At 52.4% G+C, this 20,657-nt stretch overlaps 1 protein-coding gene across 1 annotated transcript in view; it reads right to left on the reverse strand.

Annotated features, from left to right (window-relative positions):
• Positions 1–9,086: 9,086 nt before the first annotated feature.
• Positions 9,087–20,657, reverse strand: part of SIL1 (SIL1 nucleotide exchange factor) — a 211,409-nt gene continuing 199,838 nt past the window's right edge. Inside the window, exons 8-10 of the mRNA XM_028103714.1 lie at positions 13,842–13,938; positions 13,241–13,405; positions 9,087–9,608 (exon numbers count right to left, since the gene is read on the reverse strand). Coding sequence (XP_027959515.1) covers positions 9,252–9,608; positions 13,241–13,405; positions 13,842–13,938 — 619 coding nt within the window. The 3' untranslated portion in view covers positions 9,087–9,251. The remainder of the gene's footprint in view (positions 9,609–13,240; positions 13,406–13,841; positions 13,939–20,657) is intronic.

Raw genomic sequence — 20,657 nt, forward strand, 5'->3', positions numbered from 1 at the left:
TCAGATTTCCAGCCACCAGGGTGATGTCCTGAAGGTGGGGTTGTGAATAGAAGCGCCGGGGCACACCATTATGTAGTGTTTCCACCACCCAGATAGGACAGACACACGTAAGTACAGCTGACTCCTGAACGACTCAGGGAATGGGGAATGGACCCCCGTGCAGTCGAATGTCCCCGTATAAATTTTGACTTCCCCCAACTTAAGTACTAATAGCCTACTGTTGATTGGAAGCCTTATTGTTCCTCAAGTGATTAACATGTATTTTGTGTTACATGTATTTTTTTTTTTTTTTTTTACATTTTACTTATTTGAAAGAGAGAGCATGAGTTGGGTAGAGAGGCAGAGGGGGAAGGAGAGAGAATCTTAAGCAGACTCCCTGCTGAGTTTGGAGCCCTCAGAGTGTGTGACCTGAGCTGAAACCGAGAGTTGGATGCTTAACCCACTGAACCACCCAGGTGCCCCTGGGTGTTTTATGTCTTATATACTGTATTACAATAAATTATAGAGAAAACATTAAGAAAAGCACGAGAGAAAATACATGTACAGTACTGTACTGCATTAAAAAAAAAAAAAAAACGCACGTAAGTGGACCCGCACAGTTCAAACCCACAATTTTCGAGGGTCAACTATAATCTCAAGAGCACAGATCATAATAGTCAAATGTCAAGTAATTAGGAAACAATGAGTTTTGGATGTTTATTGCCTTCACATTTTTAAATTTTGAATTTACATACAGTAAAACTCACTTCTGATGTATAATTCTATGGATTTTGACTCATGTACAGAGCAGTACAACCACCTCAATCAAGGCACAGGATGGAGCCATCACCCCTCAATGATCCCTGTTCTACCCGTGTAATAGGGGCCCCCTCTTAGGTCCCCGCAAAACACTTTCCCTGTACTTTTGCCTTTTCCAGGATGTCACATAAATGGAATCGTATAGTATGTAGTCTTTTGAGTCTGGCTTCTTCCACTCAGGGTCATGGGCTTCAGACGCAGGGCTGTTGCCGTGTGCATCGATCACCAGCTCACGGCTTCCCGATGTGGAGCACTGCCGCCCTGCGCGCATGGACCATGGTCTATCTCCCCCAGAGGAAGGACATTTTAATTGTTCCTAGGTTGTGTTTTTGTTGTAGTTTTTTAAAGTTGACATAACCATTTGTGTACAAGTTTTTGTGTGAATCTAGATGTGTATTTTGGGTAAATACCAGGGAATGAGACTGGTATGTTAGTTATATGATAAGTATGTAACTTAATAAGAAAGGACAAAACTCCATTCCATAGTAGCTGCATTATTTTGCATTCACAACGGGAATGTAGGAGTTCCAATCACCCTGCATCCTCACCCGCACATGGTGATGTCAGGTTTTTTTGTGCGCTTAGGGTTTTGTGTTTTTTTTTTTTTAGCCATTTGCATAGATAGGTCATGGTATCTCGTAGTTTTAATTTGCATTGCTCTAACAACTAATGATGCTGAGCATCTCTTCACATGCTTGTCACTTGTATAGCTTCTCTGGGGGTAATGTCTTCTGAAATCTCTTGCCTTTTTTTTTTTTAACTGGGTTGACTTTAAGATTTTACTTATTTGAGAGAGAGAGTGAGTGAGTGAGAGAGCACAAGCTCAGGGAGAGGCAGAGAGAAGGAGAAGCAGACTCCCTGTTGAGCAGGGAGCCTGACGCGGGACTCCGGGCTCAATCCCAGGACCCCAGGATCATGACCTGAGCCGAAGGCAGACGCTTATTAACCAAGGCCACCCAGGTGCCCCACGGGTTGACTTTTTTTATTGATGAGTTCTGAGGATTCTTTATATAATCTGGATATAAGCCTTTTTCAGGTATGTGATTTGCACTTATTTTTTCCCTGTTTGTGGCTTGTCTTTATTTTCTTAATTTTTTTTAAGATTTTATTTATTTATTTGACAGAGAGAGAGAGGGAGAGCACAAGCAGGGGGAGTGGCAGGCAGAGGCAGAAGGAGAAGCAGACTCTCCACAGAGCAGGGGGAGCCTGATGTGGGACTCGATCCCAGGACCCTGGGATCATGACCTGAGCTGAAGGCAGTCGCCTAACCAACTGAGCCACCCAGGCAGCCTATTTTCTTAATTTTCTTCACAGGTTTTTAATTTTGATGTATTTCCACTTAATTCATTTTTTACTTTATGAATTGCACGTGTGGAGTTATATCTAGGAAATCTTAGCCTAACTCAAGGTCACCAAGGTTTCATTCCTCTTTTCTTCTAGAAGTTGTATAGTTTTTCATTTAGGTCTGTTACTGATAGGCGGTTAAACTTTGAGTGAAGTAAGATGACAGGTATAGGTTAAGGTTCATTGTAAAAAACATGACTGTCCACTTGTTGCAGCACCATTTATTAAAAAGACAAACGTTTCTCCACTGAAATGCCTTTGGACCTCTCAAAAATCCAGCAACTATACTTGTGTGGGTATATTTCTGAATTCTTTATTGTGATTCATCCATCTCTGCATCTGTTCTTTGACCGATGCCACCCTGTCTTGATTACCATAGCTTTGTGGTCTTAAAATCAGCTAGTGTGAGTCCTCCAACTTTTTCCCCTCTTTTTCAAGACGGTTTTAGTTATTCCGATTCCTTTCTAACTCCACGTAAATGTTCACATCACACTCTTGAGATCTAAAAAATTCCTGCTGGGATTGAATTGAATCCATAGATCAATTTTGGGGGGTGGATCGTCTTCCAACCCATGAATCCATTTACCGTTGAGGCTTGAAGAACACGGGTTTGAACTGCACGGGTCTACTTAGAGGTGGATTTTTTTTTCAATAAATATGTAAGAGCACTGTAAATGTATTTTCTCTTTCTTGGGTTTTTCTTAATAACATTTTTTCTCTCATTTATTCTAATACAATCTGTAATACATATAACATACCACGTATGTGTAAATCAACTGTGTATGTCATTGGTAAGGTTTCCAGTCAACAGTAGGCTGTTAGTAGTTAAGTTTTTGAGAAGTTAAAAGTTACATGCGGATTCTCCACAGCACAGGGGTCAGCACACCAACCCCCACACTGTTCAAGGATCAGGTATATTTAGATAATTTTTATTTCTTTCATTTAGTGTTTTAGTTTTCAGCATAACAATTGTGCACATATTTTGCCTCTTTTATACATGTTTGTTTCGGTGGTATTGTAAATGGTACTGTTTTTATTTTTATTTTTATTTACTGTTTTTAATAATAGATTTATTCCTACATAATCTCAACACCCAAGGTGGGTCTCAAACTCACAACTCTGAGATGAAGAGTCACACGCTCCACGGACTGAGCCAGACAGGCGCCCCAGTGGTACTGTTTTTAAAATCTCATTTCCAGTTGTTCATTGCCAGTATGCAGAAATATAATTGATTTTTGGACATTACATCTTGTGATCTTGCTGTCAGTTCTAGATTTTTTTGTACGTTCCATGGTATTTTCTACATTGACAATCGTGTCATCTATGAATATAGACGGTTTGATTTATCCTTTTCAATCTGTAGGCCTATTCATTTTCTTGCCTTACTGCAGTGCCTAGAACTTCTGGTACAAATATTGAAAAGGAGAGAAAAAGAGAGTAGAGGGCACTGGCATTCTTGCCTTCTTTGTAATCTTGGGGAAAAACAAATCAGTCTTTGATATGAAGTTTGATGTTTGTTATAGGTTTTTATGTGGTTTCCTTTCATCAGGTTAACAAAATTCCCTTCTATCCCTAATTTGCTGAGAGTTTTTATTATGAGTGGATATTGAATTGTCACTTTTTTTCTGCATCTGTTGAGATGAACATGTGGCTTTTTCTTCTTTAGTCTGTTAATCTGGGGAACTGTGCTGAACTAGCCTTGCATTCCCAGGGTAAACCCCTGCTATATTCGATTTGCTAATATATTCTGTTGACAAGTTCTGCACTGAGGATTTTAGTAGGGACCTTAGGAAAATCTAAAGTCCTTAACGCTGCCTATAAGATCTCCCCTCCCCAGTGATCCCTGACCTTATGGAATGAGTTTGGGAGTGGATTCTTCTATTTTCAGGAACAGACTGTAGAACTGGTATTGTTTGATAGAATTTGCCAGGGAAACTGAGTCTGAAGATTTATTGTGGGAAGGTTTTAAACCAATCCTGCATTATGCCAGTGGGCCTGATGTAATCACAGGGGCCTTAAAGTGGAAAAGGGAGGCAGAAGAGAAGGTCAGAGTGATGTCACATGAGAAGCTGAGTGGCTTTTGCTGGTTTTGAAGATGGACGATGGGGCCACAAGCCAAGGAATGCAGGCAGCCTCCAGGTGCTGAAAAGGCAAGGCAACAGATCCTACCCAGTGCCTCGAGGAAGGAATGCAGCCTGGCCGATGACTCTGGACTCTGGGTTTTGGTCCATGAGAACAGTGTCTGACTTCTGAGCTACAGAACTACGGTAGAGCAAACCTGAGTTGTTTTAAGGTATGAAGTTTGTGGTCACTTATTAGAGCAGCAGTGGCAAACGAATACAACGAAAGACAGTATTTTCAAGGAACTGGTCCATCATTTCTTCTGAGTTGTCCAATTTATGGACCTAGAGTTGTTTGTAGCGCTCTCTCATTATCCTTTTAATACTTGCAGGGTCTGCAGTGATATCCTCCTTTTAATTCCCGAGATGGATAATTTGTGTCTTCTTTTTTCAAAGAACCACTTTTCATTTCCTTGATTTTCTCTAACTTTGCTGTCTTCAGTTTCAGTGGTTTCTGCCCTTTATTACTTCCTTTTCTTCTGTTTTGGTTTACAAGAAGTTCTTCTGCTGGTTTTTAAAAATTACTTTTGCTTTCTTAGTATGTCATCTAATTGTAAGTTTGTGGAATTTGATTTTGACAGCAGCTGTGTTGAACAAGCAGCTCACAGCACCTCAGACACCTGGACGGCGCGCGCTCCTCACAGGCCGCCTCTGCCCTGGGCTGCAGCCTGGCTCTGGCTGCCAAGTCGGAGTCCCTGGCTTGAATGGTCAACTCCGTACGGACGGGGCCAGGTCCCGGTATTCCCCTGCTTTTCTGCGTTCCCACTTCTGAGTGGGAAGCCAGCCCCAGAGTGAGGCTTCATTCACCCTTGACCCCTCTCCTCTCGGCCACATGCCGTCGGCAAGCGCGTCCTCTCAGCTCTACCTTGGGAACACATCTGGGTCTCAGTGCTTTGCACCACCTTCTCTCTCGTTGCCTCGGCTCAAACCACATCAACTCCCACCTGGCTCTGCAGCAGACACAGTGCTGGGCCCCCTGCTGCTGTCCCTGCCCGCGCTGCCTGTGTTCACCATGCAACAAGAGCGATCCCGTTAAAGTGTCAGTCCTGTTAGGCCTCTCCTCGGCCCCTCGCTCTCCAGTGGCACCACTGCGAAGAGAAACCTCAAGTCCTGGCCACAGCTAGCAGGATCTGCCCTCCCGTGCTCGCTCCTCTCCCTGTACTGGGACTCTTGCTCTTCCTCCGACACCCGTCTCTGCTATCTCTCTGGTCTACAAAGCACCGCCCCAGACCCCCAAAGGGCTCACTGCTTTGCCTCCTTCTGTTCACACCCCATCTCCTCAGAGAAGCCTTCCCTGACCACTAGGTCCAAAAAGGGAGCCCCTAACACTCTCTCCCCTTGTACTTTATTTTCCTTGGCATTCACTGCTTGAATGCTGTTAAATGCTATTTTCCCCAGCATTCACATACTTGTCCCGGTGCGCCACTCCTGCCACTGTTCTTCTGACCACCTCCTGCCCTAGAACAGGACCTGGTGGATGCAACTGTACTAAATCAGGATGAAAGAGTGAGCAAATGACTTCGCAGCAGCCAGGGGAGTGCCTACACAAGCCAACCCTCGCTTCCCCTCCATCAGGACAAGGGCATGCTCCTTAGCAAGGCTGACGAGGTGCTAGACAAAGTGGTCCCCTCGACCCCTGTGGCTCCATATGGCCCCTTGGCCCCTCACCCCATCACTTCTTTCAGTTCTACTGAACACGTGGGTTCCTCCATCAGACCACTCTCCCTCAGCACAGGTCCTCCTCTATCTTCTTGGGCCTGAAACCCTTTCCCTACCTCAGCTGGCTTGTTCTCCATGTGTCCTTCAGGTCTCAGCTCGGCTGTCACTGGCCTCCTCTGACCACCCCCTCAGCCCCGACTGACCGAGGCCTCCCCCACCAGAGCGTGAGCTCCCTGACAGCAGGGCTTGCGACTTACCAACCTCAGAGCCCCGGGACCTAACCGGGTAAGTGCTCTACGAACACAACCTGAATGAGAGAACAAACAAACAAGTGAATTAATGAAAACCAAGTCGGCTGAGGGGTGGGGTGGGGACGGCAGATGACCACTTCCCATCCCTGTCATCCTCCCGCAGACAGGGCCTCATTCAGCCTTGCTGAGGTGCAGGGAAGCAATCATCATCCAGGGCGCACAGGGGTCAGCCAGTCAGAGGTCTCTGTCCTGTCCTTGCCCTAAGGCCCCAGCGCATGACAAGGTGGGAGAAGTGGACAGTAGCCTCCAGGGCCTGGCAGGAAGAAGTCACATCACCCTGAGTTCTGGTGGCTACAACCCCCATTACCACTTTCTGCCTGAGCCCGGGTCCTACTTCTTGGCCACGGTTTCCAGGATGGCATCCAAAGGGAGGACAGAGAAAGTCTCCTTTCACTTCATGCAGATCATCAGTGAGAAACTGGGTGGTGTAACCAGAACCCAAAGCCAAGCAGCCTGGGCCTGAGCCCAAGCCCTGGGTCACACTGCTGCCTTTGTCCAGGAGGTTTTGCTTCAAGGTCCAGAAAGTCAGAGGCTAGTAAGAGGAGTGCAGACCAAACGTCACCCTTCCCTATGTCTTGTCTGTGTGGATGTGGGGTGGGGAAGAGGGTAGTAGCAGTCAAACCACCCGGCCTGCATGCTCAGCACCACGGCGGTGGTGCAGCTCCCTCAGCACAGCCCCCAGATGCTACTGCAGTCCTACTGACACGCCCCCATCTCCACTCCCCACGAAGAGCTCGTGGTCCAATGTCTCCTTTTAGCTTCTTTTTTGTGATTTTATTTATTCATTTGAGAGAGGGCAAGAGAGCATGAGCAGGGGGAGGGGCAAAGGGAGAGGGAGAGAGAAGCAGGTTCCCTGCTGAGCAGGGAGCCAGAGATGTGGGGCTCGATCCCAGGACCCCGGGACCATGACCTGAGCCAAAGGCAGACGCTTAACCACCTGAGCCACCCAGAAGCCACCTGCCCCCGGCTTTATAGTTAAACACTGTTTTGTGCAGCATGCCTGAGGGTGGAGAGATACTGGGGTCCTCAATTAAGCCCCCACTAGTGTTATTCCTTCCATGGGGACCCCTTCCCCCATCCCAGATCAGATCCTGTGGTCAAAGAGGACTCAAGGACTCTGGGGAAGCCCAGCCCCAGCTGCTACCCTCCCAGGCCAACACAAGGCTCCCCTCCACAGCTCAGCAGGTCCTCACCAGCCCTCGCTCCAAGGTGCAGCTGCTCCCACAACTTCAGCGCTCACCTCTGCCAGGACAAGGCCCATACCAGACTTGTCCCCAACCCGGAGCCTTCCTCGTTCCCAGCATGTGCCAGGGCAGCCTCATCGCCCACCCACCCCCTTTCTCAAATTCACCCACAGAGTCTGCTGACACCATCTTTAAAGGGACCTTTGACCTTGGCCCTAGCCAGGCCCCCGGAGCTCCTTTCTGAACCCTGCCCTGCTTCACCACAGAACAGCTGTTCTGCCGTCCATCCTGGCCCTCCCACCCCTGCCTGTCAAATTCAGCACTATCACCTTCTGAGCCACATATTCAAGCCTTCCACAGCATGTTGGAACCAAATCCTAGCTCTGCCACTCAAAAGCTGTGTGACCTCAGACGGGCCATTCAGCCTCCCTGAGCCATGATTTCCTCATCTGTAAAACATATTCAGGAGGCGACTTAAAGGTTTTAAAGGCAATGATGCAGAAAGTACCCAATACATGGTAGACTTTGGGTATGATCCCCACGATGCCTGAGCCATGAGGCTTCCTACCCCGGCAAAACAGGCTCCTGCTTCCCTCCTGCCTTCCTGGGGGCGGTGGGGGGGGGGGGGCGGTTGTGTGTAGGCAACAGCTCTCTCCTGAGCTTCCTGTGTGTTGTGGCATGAGGTGGGCCTAAGAGAGTGTGAGGCCAAGCAAAGGGACTGCGGGGAAGGAAGCCACCCACTACCCTGTTTGCATGGGCCTCAGTTTCCCCTTGAGCTCTGTGAAGCTGAGCTTTCTACAGGCCAGGCCAGGAAGGGGAGATTTCTACACAGAGGCCAGGAGGGGCTGCCTAAGCAGCAGGAGTGAGCCTGTGATGCACTGGGAAAGGCTGAAAAACAAACGCACCAGAATCCAAATCAGGAAAGCCCGGGGCTGGGGTTGCTGTGGCAACCTGCAGCAGGCTCCGGGCCTGGCACACGGGCCCTGTGGGGTGGGAGCCGAGACTTGCCGGGCTCGGCTGCCCCCGCCTCCGAGGCCACCCCCGCAGTGCACCTTGGCTGACACGGGGGAGGGGCGAGGGCACAGAGGGCCCTGTCAGGCGGGCCTTCTTCCAGTTTCAGGGAGATCACACGTCTCCAAGAGCGAGGCCCACACCCAAGGGTCCTCCGGAGTGTCACAGGCCAACCCCAGTCCTTCCAGCACCCTGGTCCCAGCCTGTAAGCTGCTGGGGCTGACACACAGCCAGGGGCCTCAAAGCTATGTCCGGGGCACAGGGGGGCAGTGAGATGATCCCCCGGACCTTCCATCAGAGCCAGGTGGGGGAAGGAACAAGCATGGGTGCCCGACCCTGCTGCAGTGCTTTATGCATGTTTTCTCACACTTAATGGCACTCCCCTGTGACAGTTGAGAAAACAGGCTCAGGGGAAGGCAAATGACTTGCCAAGGTCACAGAGCTACTGGGTGGGGAAGAGCTGGGTCCCAGCCAGGGTTTTCCAACTCCTGAGCCCAGACCCTTCCCATGGGGCCTGTTACTGGATGCCCTGGGCTGATCATCCCCCGTGTCATCAGGCGCTCCTCAGGTGCCTATTTACCCAACCTGTGGGCTCCTAGATACACGGTCCCCCAACCACAGGACTGTGTCCAGTCTGCAGAGACACACAACAGACAACGGCCCTCATGCCTCCATTTAATGGCCAAGCCAGCACTGCCCAGATGATGTCCAGGCCCCAGGAGGGAAGTCCTCCCTCCTGGCTGGTGTCCCCTCAAGAGCCCAGCCAAGCTGGTGCCCGTCAGCTCACTAAAGTCCCAGTCCAGTCCCAGTGTTGGGGAGCAGCTTCATCTTAACTCCTTCAGCAAGCTGTTGATGGAGCCCAGCAGTTCCCGGAAGTAGCCCTCATCCTCACCGTCTTGGAGCTCCAGGGCGGCCAGAGCCTGGTACTCAGCCTGCAGGCTGACCAGCGTGCTGCTGAGCTGGGGGTCCTGACGGTAGCGGTCCCGGCAGGTGGCCAGGAGGGCACCCAGCGTCTGCAGCACCTTTTCTCGGGCATCGTGCTCAGGGAGGGCCAGGAGGTGGGCGGTGATCTCGCACCAGCCCTGCTCCCGCAGGCCCGGCAGGAGGTGCACCTGGCGATACTGCTGCAGCTTCTCTGGGGACGTCTCCCAGGTCAGCTCGGCCTCCTCCTCAGCAAACATCTGCCATCCGCACGTCCAGGCACCAGGGGTGGGGTTGGGGGACAGAAGACACAGAGCGGTCAGGGCTGCCATTCAGATAGGAAGGCAATGTGGCTGACCCATCTTCCTCCATCCTTCTGGGCCTCAAAGGCCTAGGGAGGGAGACAGCCAGCTGGATTCACGACTTCACACGGGCTCCCCCACCCATCCATCCAGAGGTTCATTTGCCTGTCCATCCATCCATTCATCAAAAACAACTGCAATATGCCAGAGAAACCAAGATGGAGACACGATCCCTGCCCTCAGGGAGCTCAGGGTCTAGCAGGAGAATACTAATTAACTGAGTAATTCCTAAGTAGCACAAAAACTTTAGTTCAGCAGTGCACTGTGGGGGCCAACAGTCTGGGTTCAAATTCCTGCTCCACCACTGATAGCCGGACGGCCTTGGGCTGGCACGGTGTCATCTCCTGTGTGACATGACCCCTTCAGGGCCACACACAGCCAGTGCCCAGCACACAGCACCCCTGGCAGCGGGAGCTCGGATATCAAGTTAGAGTCACACCGTCTGTACCTCAAAGCACATTGGCCTCACCTCCGCTGGATCCACCCTCTCAGAGGAGTGAGGGCCCAGCGCAGAGAGCAGGATGGCACTTCCCTGAGTTTGGAGGGCTGCGTGGGAGTTGTCCAAGTGGACAAGGGTGGAGGGTCCGCACACAGGGGGGTCGCAACAACAGGCTGAGGACCACCTCCCGTGTGAAGAATGTCAGGCTGTTCTGGTCCGTGGGGCGTGAGGGTCCAGCTAGGCCCAGAGCACACAGAGCCCTGGCTGTGTGTGGCCTTCATGCCAAGGGCCTGGGGAGTTGAGACAAGTTTGGGCAGAAAGTCACAAGCTTGGCCGGTGGCTGTCAAGTACAGAAACCCAGCCCCATCAGCACAATATGGTGGGAGCCATGACTGCCAGGCTGCCAGAGGTAGACATGCCTGAAACCTGATGAGTGAGCAGCTTCTTTCGAATGTCGGGGGAAGGCTACGCAGAGGTGGAGGGTGAGCAGGGGTGGGGATGTGCTTTGCTGGCTGCACTAAATGTACCTGCAAGGAGAAAGAGGAATCTCTGCCCTTACTCCAGGTGAGAATGAGGCTGCCGAGGACAGGGAAGACAAGAGGAAAGCCCAGGCAAAGAGCAGGGGCCACAGAGCACCACCTGATGGCCTTGGGGTCTGTTGGGGCTGGTGGAGGAAGCAGGGACAGGCAGGGATCAGCATCCTGGCACAGAAAAGGATGAGAGGGCTCTGACAGTCCTTTCCTAAGCTACCCCGCGTGCCCCAGCTGCACCTCCGGAACATCCAAGTCCCCACTGCCCTCGGCCTCTACCCCACGTCCACTGCTCCTCACTGCACCAGTCAGCCCCCTGCCTCCCACTCCCGACCTGCCCCCTCCAGCCGGCTGATGGCAGACCGCTGTCCAGCCCCACACCCTGCACAACTGGTCATTTCTGATGTTCGTAACCAATCCCTTCCCAAGGACTTCAAGGCCCTGCAGGGTCCACCCCGACCTGTGCTTGGCCTCGTCCCCACACACACCCTCACCCGTGCACCTGTCACACGAACTGTCCCCCAAAGCCTTTAGGGTGCAGCTTGGAAGCGCACTCCCACCTAACTCCAACTCCACAGTTAACTCACCCCTCAGATCTCACTGCCTCCCCTGACTTTGCCAGAACAGGTCAGAGTCTCCCAATTGTGAGCCTCTGCAGCCCACATGCTCCAGGAACTACTGTGATGAAAGTCTGCCCCAAAGCACCAGGAGGGCAGGGACGGTGGATCTAGACCAGCACCGGGCAGGACAGACATCCAGTCAACACTCGTGGAAGGAACCAGTGGGGGGGTCACCCGTGTCCCTTCAGCTCCATGGAGGCAGGAATGGATGTGGACTCATGACCGGAGGCCAGCATCTCATCTCTGTAGAAGCAACAATCTGAGAGGTGGGTCCACTCTCCATGGGAACTCTGCAATGCAGCTGCTACTTTCCCACAACACCCTCAAGGTGTAGGGCACCTCCAAGGGCAACCTGGCAGGCCTCCACCTCATGCAGCTCTGGACCCAGCCCCGGGCTCTTTCTGAGGAAGGACAAGAACAGAGAAGCTCCAGCTGCCTCAAGCACAGTTTGGCTGACACCTGTCCTAAGCTTACTGGCTGGCTGAAACTCCTCCACCATACTCCCTGCCTGCAGAAGGACAGTTATCTCTGTACTCTCTGCAGAGAGACACCAGTGTTTACAGCACCCCGAGTTTCAAGGTGAGCTCCGGGGGCCAGCTGACTCAGGTAGCTCTCCGGTGATAACGCCAATGCCGTGGCACCTGCCACACCAGGACTGGGGGCAGCAAAGAGACACTGAATTCACCAGAGGAGAGGTCAGTTTCTCCTGGGAAACGCCAAGCCGACATGCAGGTCCTGCTCCAGGCTTGCTGGCCTGTTGCCAGGAAGTCAACTGTGCACAGGCCTTATTAACTGGATGTGAGCTCCACATGGCTGCCTGCTGTTCTGGGTTTCTGCAGCTTGGAGAGAGAGAAAGAGGGAAAGAGAGAGAGGGGAAGAAGAGAGAGGAGGGGGGAGCGCGAGAGGCGGAGAAAGAGGCAAAGAGAATGGAAGACAAGGCAGGCCCGGAGAGTCAGCGCACACACAACAGCAACTAACAGACGGAGAAGCAGCTCTAGACAACTCTGACCCTCAGGCTGAGGCAGGGGCAGGCGGGCAGGCCCGGGCCTCTCAGCCTCCGACACTCAGTGGTGGTTCCGGCGGCTGCCCAGCCCTGCTCCCCGAATCCGCAGTCAGCTGTTCTAGGGCGAGTGTGGCCAGAGAGGCAGCTGACAAAGCTCTGCTAACGCTCTCTGAAGCTGCTGCATTCAGAATCCAGACCCGGCTGGCTGCACTCTCTTCTTAATTAAGACACCTTTCAGGCTCACAAAGACCAAAGTGGGTTGGACTCTCCTGCCAGGTGGCAACAACAGGGTTCCCCGGGCCCCTGGAGGGCGGCCATTCTGAGCCCTCCCCAGGGCCAAAGCTCCCAGAGGAGGCACCTCCATGTTTCTAGGCTCTAAAGATCTAAGATCTAAATCTCAAAATCTAAACCTAAAAATCTAAAGATCACGTTTCTAGAATCTAAAGACTCAGCATCATTCCAGCCTCTGGCTAATTGGTGTTCCGGCTGCTTTGGGGGCTCCCAGACACAGCTGCTCCGTCCCAGCTGCTCCCCATCACCCCACCCTAGGCTTTAGCCAAATGACCTGTCATTCCATGAAGGGCCAATCCCGGCCATTTCTGGCCCTCCATCACGCTGGCACATTCTGCCCTGCGCCCCCCCCCCCCCCCGCCAGCGCCCCTGCCCCTTCCCGTCCTCGCCAGCCCTCAGGTTTCAGTTTAGCCGTCACTTCCCATGGGACACCCTCCCCGAGGCCTCAGAAACTCCGAGTTTGGGGCCCCAGGGAGGGGCTCCCACAGCCTCCCTGTCTGCCCAGCACAGTCTGACACGTTTTCTTGGGAGCACCGTTAGGAGGATGGAAGGCGGGCTGGAAGAGACGTGGGAGGAGGCCAGGGTCAAAAGGCCAGAAGCAAAACAAAGCAACGTGATGTGAAGGCACCACAGGTCTGGGCACTCACCTTTTCAGTGACCAGGTCATAAAGCAGAGTGACCACACGCACAGCCAGCACCTCTGTGCCCTTCGCCTGCACCAGGCTCCTCAGGACCTGCAGCCCCCCCAGTTTCAGGAACTGCTGCTGGGCGTAGGGGAAGTGTCGCAGAAGGGAGCACAGTGCAAACAGGACCTGCAGAGGGTAGGAGCCACATGGAGCTGGCCCTGCTCCGGGGCCCAGCAAAGGCAGCCAGAGGTACCCCACAACCCCAGCCCATGCTCCATTCTTCCCGGCCCCACCCGCCCCCCCTCAGGTCCAACTCCACCCCAGAACACAGGTCCGTGAGAGCCAGAAGAGGGGTCAGACACCTCCAACACTGCCCCCTGGGCAGAGTCCCACCACAGGAACCCAGAGGGTGGTACCCCAAACTATTACGGGAGCTGAACATAGGCTTCCAGATGCCTCGGCAAGTGGCCATGCTGCGTGAGGTGAGTGGGACCTCTTCCCCTATGCCAGCCAGTGGATGGATGACCACTCAGGTCCCCAAGGGTGACAGGGACAGCCTGAAAAGGGACCCTTGCCACAGATGAACTAGGAGCTGGACAGGAGGAAGGGAGCAGATACACACCTTCTTCTTTGCAGGGAGAGGCTGCTCTGTAGCCAGGATGACCAGCAGCTTCTGTAGGGCTCCCCCTTCAATGGCCTCTACTTGGACCTTTGGGTTGCTGGAAGGAAAGCACAGGACAGCAATGACCCTGCCCCTCCTCACCACACTGGGGGCACGCCACTGCGCTCAGTCCAGGCATCCGGGGGGGTAGGGGGATGAGAATGTCCCAGTCACTCCCTGGGGAAAATTAAGGTGCTCAAGGGAGGGTTCCCACTTGGGACAAGCTCGAACTTAGCTGGGCGAACAGGTGAAGGGCTATACGTCCACCTGGGTACAAAGGCCCACGGCCAAAATGACAGGGCCAACAGCTCTCACACTGTCCTACCACCCAGGAGCCAATGGGCTGGAGTGATCGGGGAAGAGAAATCATCTCCACCCTTTTAAGATCTCTTGATGCTAAAGGTGCTACTCAGTGTCCCTCCCACGAAAGCCTTCCTTCACACTCCCCAGGCCTACATTGGGTCTTCCTCCTTCCATCACCCCAGGCAATCACACACTGGGGGGCAATTACTAAAAGGTCTGTTCTCTGAGCATGAGCTCCTCCAGGCCACGTGCTGGGACCCACTCCTCTTTCCTCACCTGGGGGAGCACACAGACAACATGTGGTCAATGCTTGTGGGGAAAAGACAGCAAGAACAAAAGAGATCCAGGCAGCCTCTTAACCTGAGCAGATCTTAAAACAGGAGCAACCCAGGTGCCTCCCCATTGTGAGAGTGGCCGCTGTGATTGCCCCCGTGTTCTCAGCATGTTCTTAGCGCTCAGCACACAGCCTCTGCCCTGCGGCCCGGGAAAAGCGGGCCAGAATGAATCAACACAGTGCACAACCAGGACTGTACCAACCAACACACAGCAACACCGTAACACTCAAAACCTAGAACTGCCTCTCCAACTCCTCTCCCCATTCTGGGCTGGAGAAAGAGAGAGGAGGTTCAAACATTCAGGCACAACTCTCCTGGACGGAAGCATAGGGGCCTGGCTAGTGAGACCTCCACAGGGCAGGGTGCCAGGCATGAGACATGTCTGAACCTCTTGCTTTCCAAGATCAAATTATGATTAGGGAGGAAGTGACAAGCACAGGGACCTGTTAGGCCTTCAAGGGAGGTCAAGGCTCCCTCGCCAGACACTTAAGAGGCAGGCCTCAGAGAAGAAAAGCCCGAGGCCAGAAGGAAAGGGAGGGGCCGGACCAGGGGTCACAGAGTGGCTCTCACACTCACCCAGACAGCCCACAAAGGGCACCGAGTCTCTTCTTGGCTCTGGCTGCTTCACCTTAGCAAGGCCACAAGCTCCCTGGGGACCCAAAGAGCACCTGTTCCTCCTAACCCCCAACCTCGACAAGGGGCCCTCACGGCATCGTGGAGAGTGAGGCAGGGCCTGAGACCCAGAGGAAGTGGGAGGCGGGGAACAAGAGAGTTCACACTGCACTTACAGGAGAGGGCCTGCCACACAGCAGGTGATCCGGCCAAGCTGGCCCGGATGGCGTGGTGATGGGGCCCGATCCTACCAGGCACCAGCTTCAAGTTTCAAAGAAGACCCAGCACGCTGAGCCAGTTTTCCTGCTCTAAATGGGGGGGGTACGTGGGTCCCTCTGCATCCTCCCAGCTAGAAAGGACGTGCAGGGTGGGTGCTAGCCTGTCCCACCGCAGCTCCACTGGTGTGTCTCAGGGGCAGCCTGGCGATGGGCCAGGGTCTCTGGGGAAGGGAAGCTGACAGCTCCTCTCCAGACAGGCAGGTGGGCACCGATGCAGGGGGGCCGGGGAGCTGAGCCTCTCCCCTGCCCCCTGCTTCCCCCACTTGAGAAAGGCAGCTGCTTCATCAAAGCGTGAGCTAATCAGGACTGTCTCTGCCATCATGTGCCTGAGGAACACTCACCCGCAACAGGCAGGGTCTTTTCTAGGAAAAGAGGACCATGCTGAGAAATTCACACAAACGTCAAAAGCTGCCTCCCAAGGAAGGAGGGCTGCGAGACCTAACATCACATCAGCCTCACAGGGAGCACCATGTGTCATAGGCCCACACAGTGGCAGGGACAAAGTCCTCCAAAGAAAGCACATGGAACTTTGTGCTTGTCCATGGATCTGCTGAGAACAAGACCTAGAGATGAGATCATCACCCGGCCAACCCCAGAAGACAAGGGCTGTCCTAGGAGATCCACTTGAGCATGCTGGGTACAGGGACCCATCAGGGCACCACCCAGAGGAGCAGCCCTGTCACGAATAGGAGGCAGTGTTGGGAGAGAGGGGAACTGTGCTCACCCACATCTTACTTGTTAGGAGGGGAGAGAAGGCTCAAACCCCTAAAGGAACCAAAGCACCGACAAGAAACAAAGTACCAGGGCCTAAAGGGGAGGGCACATACTGTGTAGGCAAATCCTCAGGATCCTCCAAAGAGGGAGTAAACTGACTGGGAGGAAAGGAAAGACGCCAAAAGCCAGGAAGAGATATGGCTTCCTGGGTACTTCTTGTCCCCGGGACCCTGACATAAGTGACAGAGGGCCATACAGCAGTCTGTCCTAGGAAAGCTGTAGAGATGGGCCGCTGCTAGGCAGCTGCTCAGGGAAGCCCCACATGCAGGATGGGTCTTCGGGGAAGCTCAGCCAGCCAGGATCCACGCAGAGGAGAGAGACCACACCACCAGATTTTACTTAGAAGTTACAGAGGGAATGAACAATATGGAACATTAGGCCAGACCGAGTGGCTCTGAACCTAAGGCCGGTGGGGGTTCTGAGAAAAAAACAGGAAGGTCTGGGCTGGAAGAGCCAGGAGGGCTGCACTGGAGAAGGGACACTGCAGGAGGCGGAAGAAGACACTTGTGGACAGGAGGAGGGGCAGGTACTCAGGGAAGGGCACGAGTGTGTGTGGAGAGGCGAGACCACTGAACACACGGCTCCCCAGGAAAGTCATGGAAATGGGGCCAAGAGGCACAGCTGACAAGTAGGTGCAGGTCAGGAGGCCATGCTGCTGATAGTGCCAAAGAGGTCTGCTGGCTGGGACCTAGGAAGGATGATGTAGGGCCCAGACCCTGCCCAGCAAGCAGAACCTGCCCCTGCTGCTCCTTCCTCAGCAAATACCAAACCCAAAGTAAAATGAAGAGTTGGTGACAAGCTCCTTCAAGCCACACAGAAGCCAGAGAGGGCCCAGGAGCAGGACAGTGGCCCTGGGGACAGGAGATGAGATGGTGGAACACTCTGAACCAGGCACAACTTACTACTCCCAGGTCAGGTCGTCTGTGGCTATGGGGTGTGAGCCTGTATCTGCCCGGCATCCCCTGTCCCACCTCTCAGTACGGACACTCTTGCCTCCCTTCCTTTGAGACACTGTTCCCTCTCCCACTCCTTATGACCCTGATGGGGTGGGTCCCAACTCCCAAAGCCACAAGAGAAGGGCTTGTGGATTGGGTGCTGATCCACCATGGGTCACCCAGGACTGGGCAACCAGAACCCTGAGTCTACAATGGAGTCAGGACAAAAAGCAGCTCTTTTCTCCATAAGATAGGCTGCTATGAGCCAGGAGCACCTACAGTCACGGACAGTGGCTGGGTCCCTCCCCGTCCCCAAAGAGAGAAGCTCATTAAGGTAGGACAGAATAGAACTCACACAGAAAGAAACCAGAGGGAAAAAGTGAAGGCCCAGTACTTTGTTACTTGCTGAAATCACTTTCACAAGGCAATAAATCTACTTTTCCACCTGCAACAGAGTCCTGAAGAACCTGGGTGAGGAGAGCAGGCCCATCGGCTAAACACGGGCCTGTGGCCAAGCGTGGCCTCAGCAACCCTGGGCCTTTTCACCTGACCAACTTAAAGGAAGGTAAGGTGCCCACGTAACTCTGGGCCCTATGCCAGACTTCAGGGGCTCCCTATACACTTCAGGGGTTCTGTATAATACCCTCTGACAACCGTCTTTCAGTTCTGCCCAGCCGAGGGGCTAAGGAACACAGCAGAGGGAAGGTGGGGAAACTGAGGAAGGGAGAGCTTTTGTTTCCAAATGACACTCAGTCCAGCCAGGCAGGGACAGGTGCTCTGGGCGTTCGAGCAATCCGCTGTGGAGGGGCAGGTACCAACATGCTCTCAGAACCTCTCCCTCCCCCAGCAGCTTAGCCTTAGGCTCTGAATGTTCATTACTCTGTGCTTTGGGGGATGAAATGCCCCAAACGGCTGAGTGAGGTTAGGGGATGTACAAGGGCCAGGGCCTGCAGAACCCTTGGGAGGAAGCCTGTGACCAAGGGCTGATGACCTTGAGCAAGTCCTTTCATTTCTATCGCCTCACCTATGAGGCAGAGCTAAAAATATCTTGTGTTAAAGATATAACAGCTAAGGAACAAACGCCAAAATGCAGCCAACTGCAATGTGATGGAAACATTACAATTAGGGTGCGTTTGCTACAAAGAGCCCAGACCATATCCTCCAGAACACAGATGTCCCAGGCACATACATGCAGGCCTCATCTGCCTCCCTGCCTACAAACCCGTGTAGGGGGAGGGGTGGAAAGGTGGTTCTTGCTGGCTGGAAGGTGGGGAGCCTGACAGTTGGGGATTTGAGTGTGTTAAAGGGCAGGGGCCTGGCTTGCCTCTCAGCGACCTCCGTGACGCTGGTGTGCTCAAAGTCAACAGAAGGATATTAAGGACGTGGCTCGTCTCCGATGAGATAAATGAGACTAAACCTTGTTCAGGGCTAAGCTGGCTGGACTGAGTAAATACCATTAGCACTTGGATTACTGGGATGTTCACAATCAGCAGGCAAGTCAGCTGTCTGTGTGCAGAGGGATGGCAGCAGCTGCTACTTTGTAAATCTTGGGTGGGGCTGGGGGGTAGGTCACAGAAATGGAAATGATTACATTTGCAGAAACCAAACGGTTTGGGTCAGGGTGACCAATGTAGGTGATCTGCCAAGGGTCAGAGATCATATTTCAGCTAAGCAAAGCTGAGCAAGTGTTGGGGGGCAGTCTGGGGGAAGGTGGTTCAGCTGATCCCAGGGTGTACAGCCAAGCCCAGCCATGGGCCCCATGAGAGTGCCGCCCACGAGATGCCCTTCTCCCTCTCCGGCACTCAGGACAGGCTACATAATTTTCAGGGCCAGTGCAAAATGGAAGTGTGGTTCCCATGTTCAAAAACTATTAGAAACTTCAAGATGGAAAGGGCAGAGCATTACACCAAGCACAGGCCCATCTCAGGCCGGGGTCTCAGGCTACTATACGGTCCCACGGCCACAAAGCAGGTGCTGCTGGCAACAGGGCCTGTGTGCACAGTAACAGGAAGCACACAGAGATCCCGTTTGGGGCGAAGTAGACTGAAAGGGAGTAGACTGAAAAGGGAGTTTGAGTAACTAGAAAAGGACAAAAACTGGAAAAGGCAGAGACTTCTGGAATGGAAGGTAAGGGGTAGGTTGACTGGGGCTGAGTAAACACCAAGGTGAAACCCCCAAAGCAAAGCCTGTGTCATCTGGAGTCCCACTCCCAACCTAGACTCTAGGCTTGTCCACGCATGAGGGTATGTGCTCTCTCCGGAGTCCTCACTATATTTCTAAGTAGGATAATTATTCTTTTTTTTTTTCATTCTCTTAGTAACAGAGGGAAAAAAACTGCCATTGTTATGAAATAGTCCCTGAGAGGAATCTACACAGTGTGGAAAGGGGGCAAATCTCAGGGGAGGACGTGGTTAGGCTTAATCATTTGCAATCCTTCCTGATGAAGTGGTACCTGCTCACCTTCTTGCCCAGAGAGAAGGATTCCTTCTCTGCTGGCCTCACCTTGTCTGTGCCCTAGCGTGTGGCCTTGATCATCTGTGGAACACAAAGATTTGCAGGATGTGTAATCTTGAAATAGGCAGTTCATTAGGGATCTATACTAGCCTGCCATCTAGGGATTCATGGGGGTAAGCAATCAATTAGTCAATCAAGAGATGGACAATTACCAACCTGAATAAAAATAGAATAGGTTCACCAAAAGAATAAATACCACATACAACTCTTCCACATGAAAGTGAAGCCCCCAGAAGAACCAAAACATCCAGCCTGTAACATGAGGCTCATACCACAATAGGATGATGGGAACCACAGCGGACCACTTCAAAAGTTCCACCTGGACACGGAAAGGGTAGGAGTATCACTGGACCCATTCATAAACAGTTCACCACCAGAAGCCAGTCGTGTAAGCAAATGTGGGGCACACACAATTCACCATAATGATACTGGTCACAAGAGCATCTCTAGGAGGCCCTCTTTGTGCACACAGGTGCACGCACGCACGTGCATACACACACAGATCAAATGCCCACCTCTGGAAAGAGAACTAGGGCCTCAGAGGGTGTAGCCCCAAAGAATCTTAACAGACATCTGCTAGCTCTCATACATAACTCTGCATCACAATCACCAGGGACACTGTTTTGTTTTTCCCCTCAAATGATTTGAGACTGGGCACTTTAAAAATTACAGAAAATTACACAGAAAACTTACAAAAGAGTAAAAGAACTCCCATTAAGATTCACCAATTGTTAACAATTTACCACATCTGCTTTTTAATTCTCTTTCTCTATATATATATTTAGACGTATTATTTTCTCTCCTGAAACAGTTGAGAGTAAGCTGCCTCTTTACCCCAAATGTATCAAGTGTGTCTCCTAAGAACCACAGTACAATTATCCAAATGAGGAAATTAACAATATATGATCTACAGATATTCAGATTTTACCCACTGTCTCCAAAATACCCTTTTTATAAGAATAATTTTGGTCTGTGGTCCAATCCAGGACCCGGCACAATGAATTCAGCAGCATGTCTCAAGTCCCC

Source organism: Eumetopias jubatus, unplaced genomic scaffold (genome assembly GCF_037043125.1).
Source record: "Eumetopias jubatus isolate StellerSeaLion01/CBP00866 unplaced genomic scaffold, mEumJub1_p1.0 scaffold_5, whole genome shotgun sequence".
Taxonomy (NCBI): domain Eukaryota; kingdom Metazoa; phylum Chordata; class Mammalia; order Carnivora; family Otariidae; genus Eumetopias; species Eumetopias jubatus.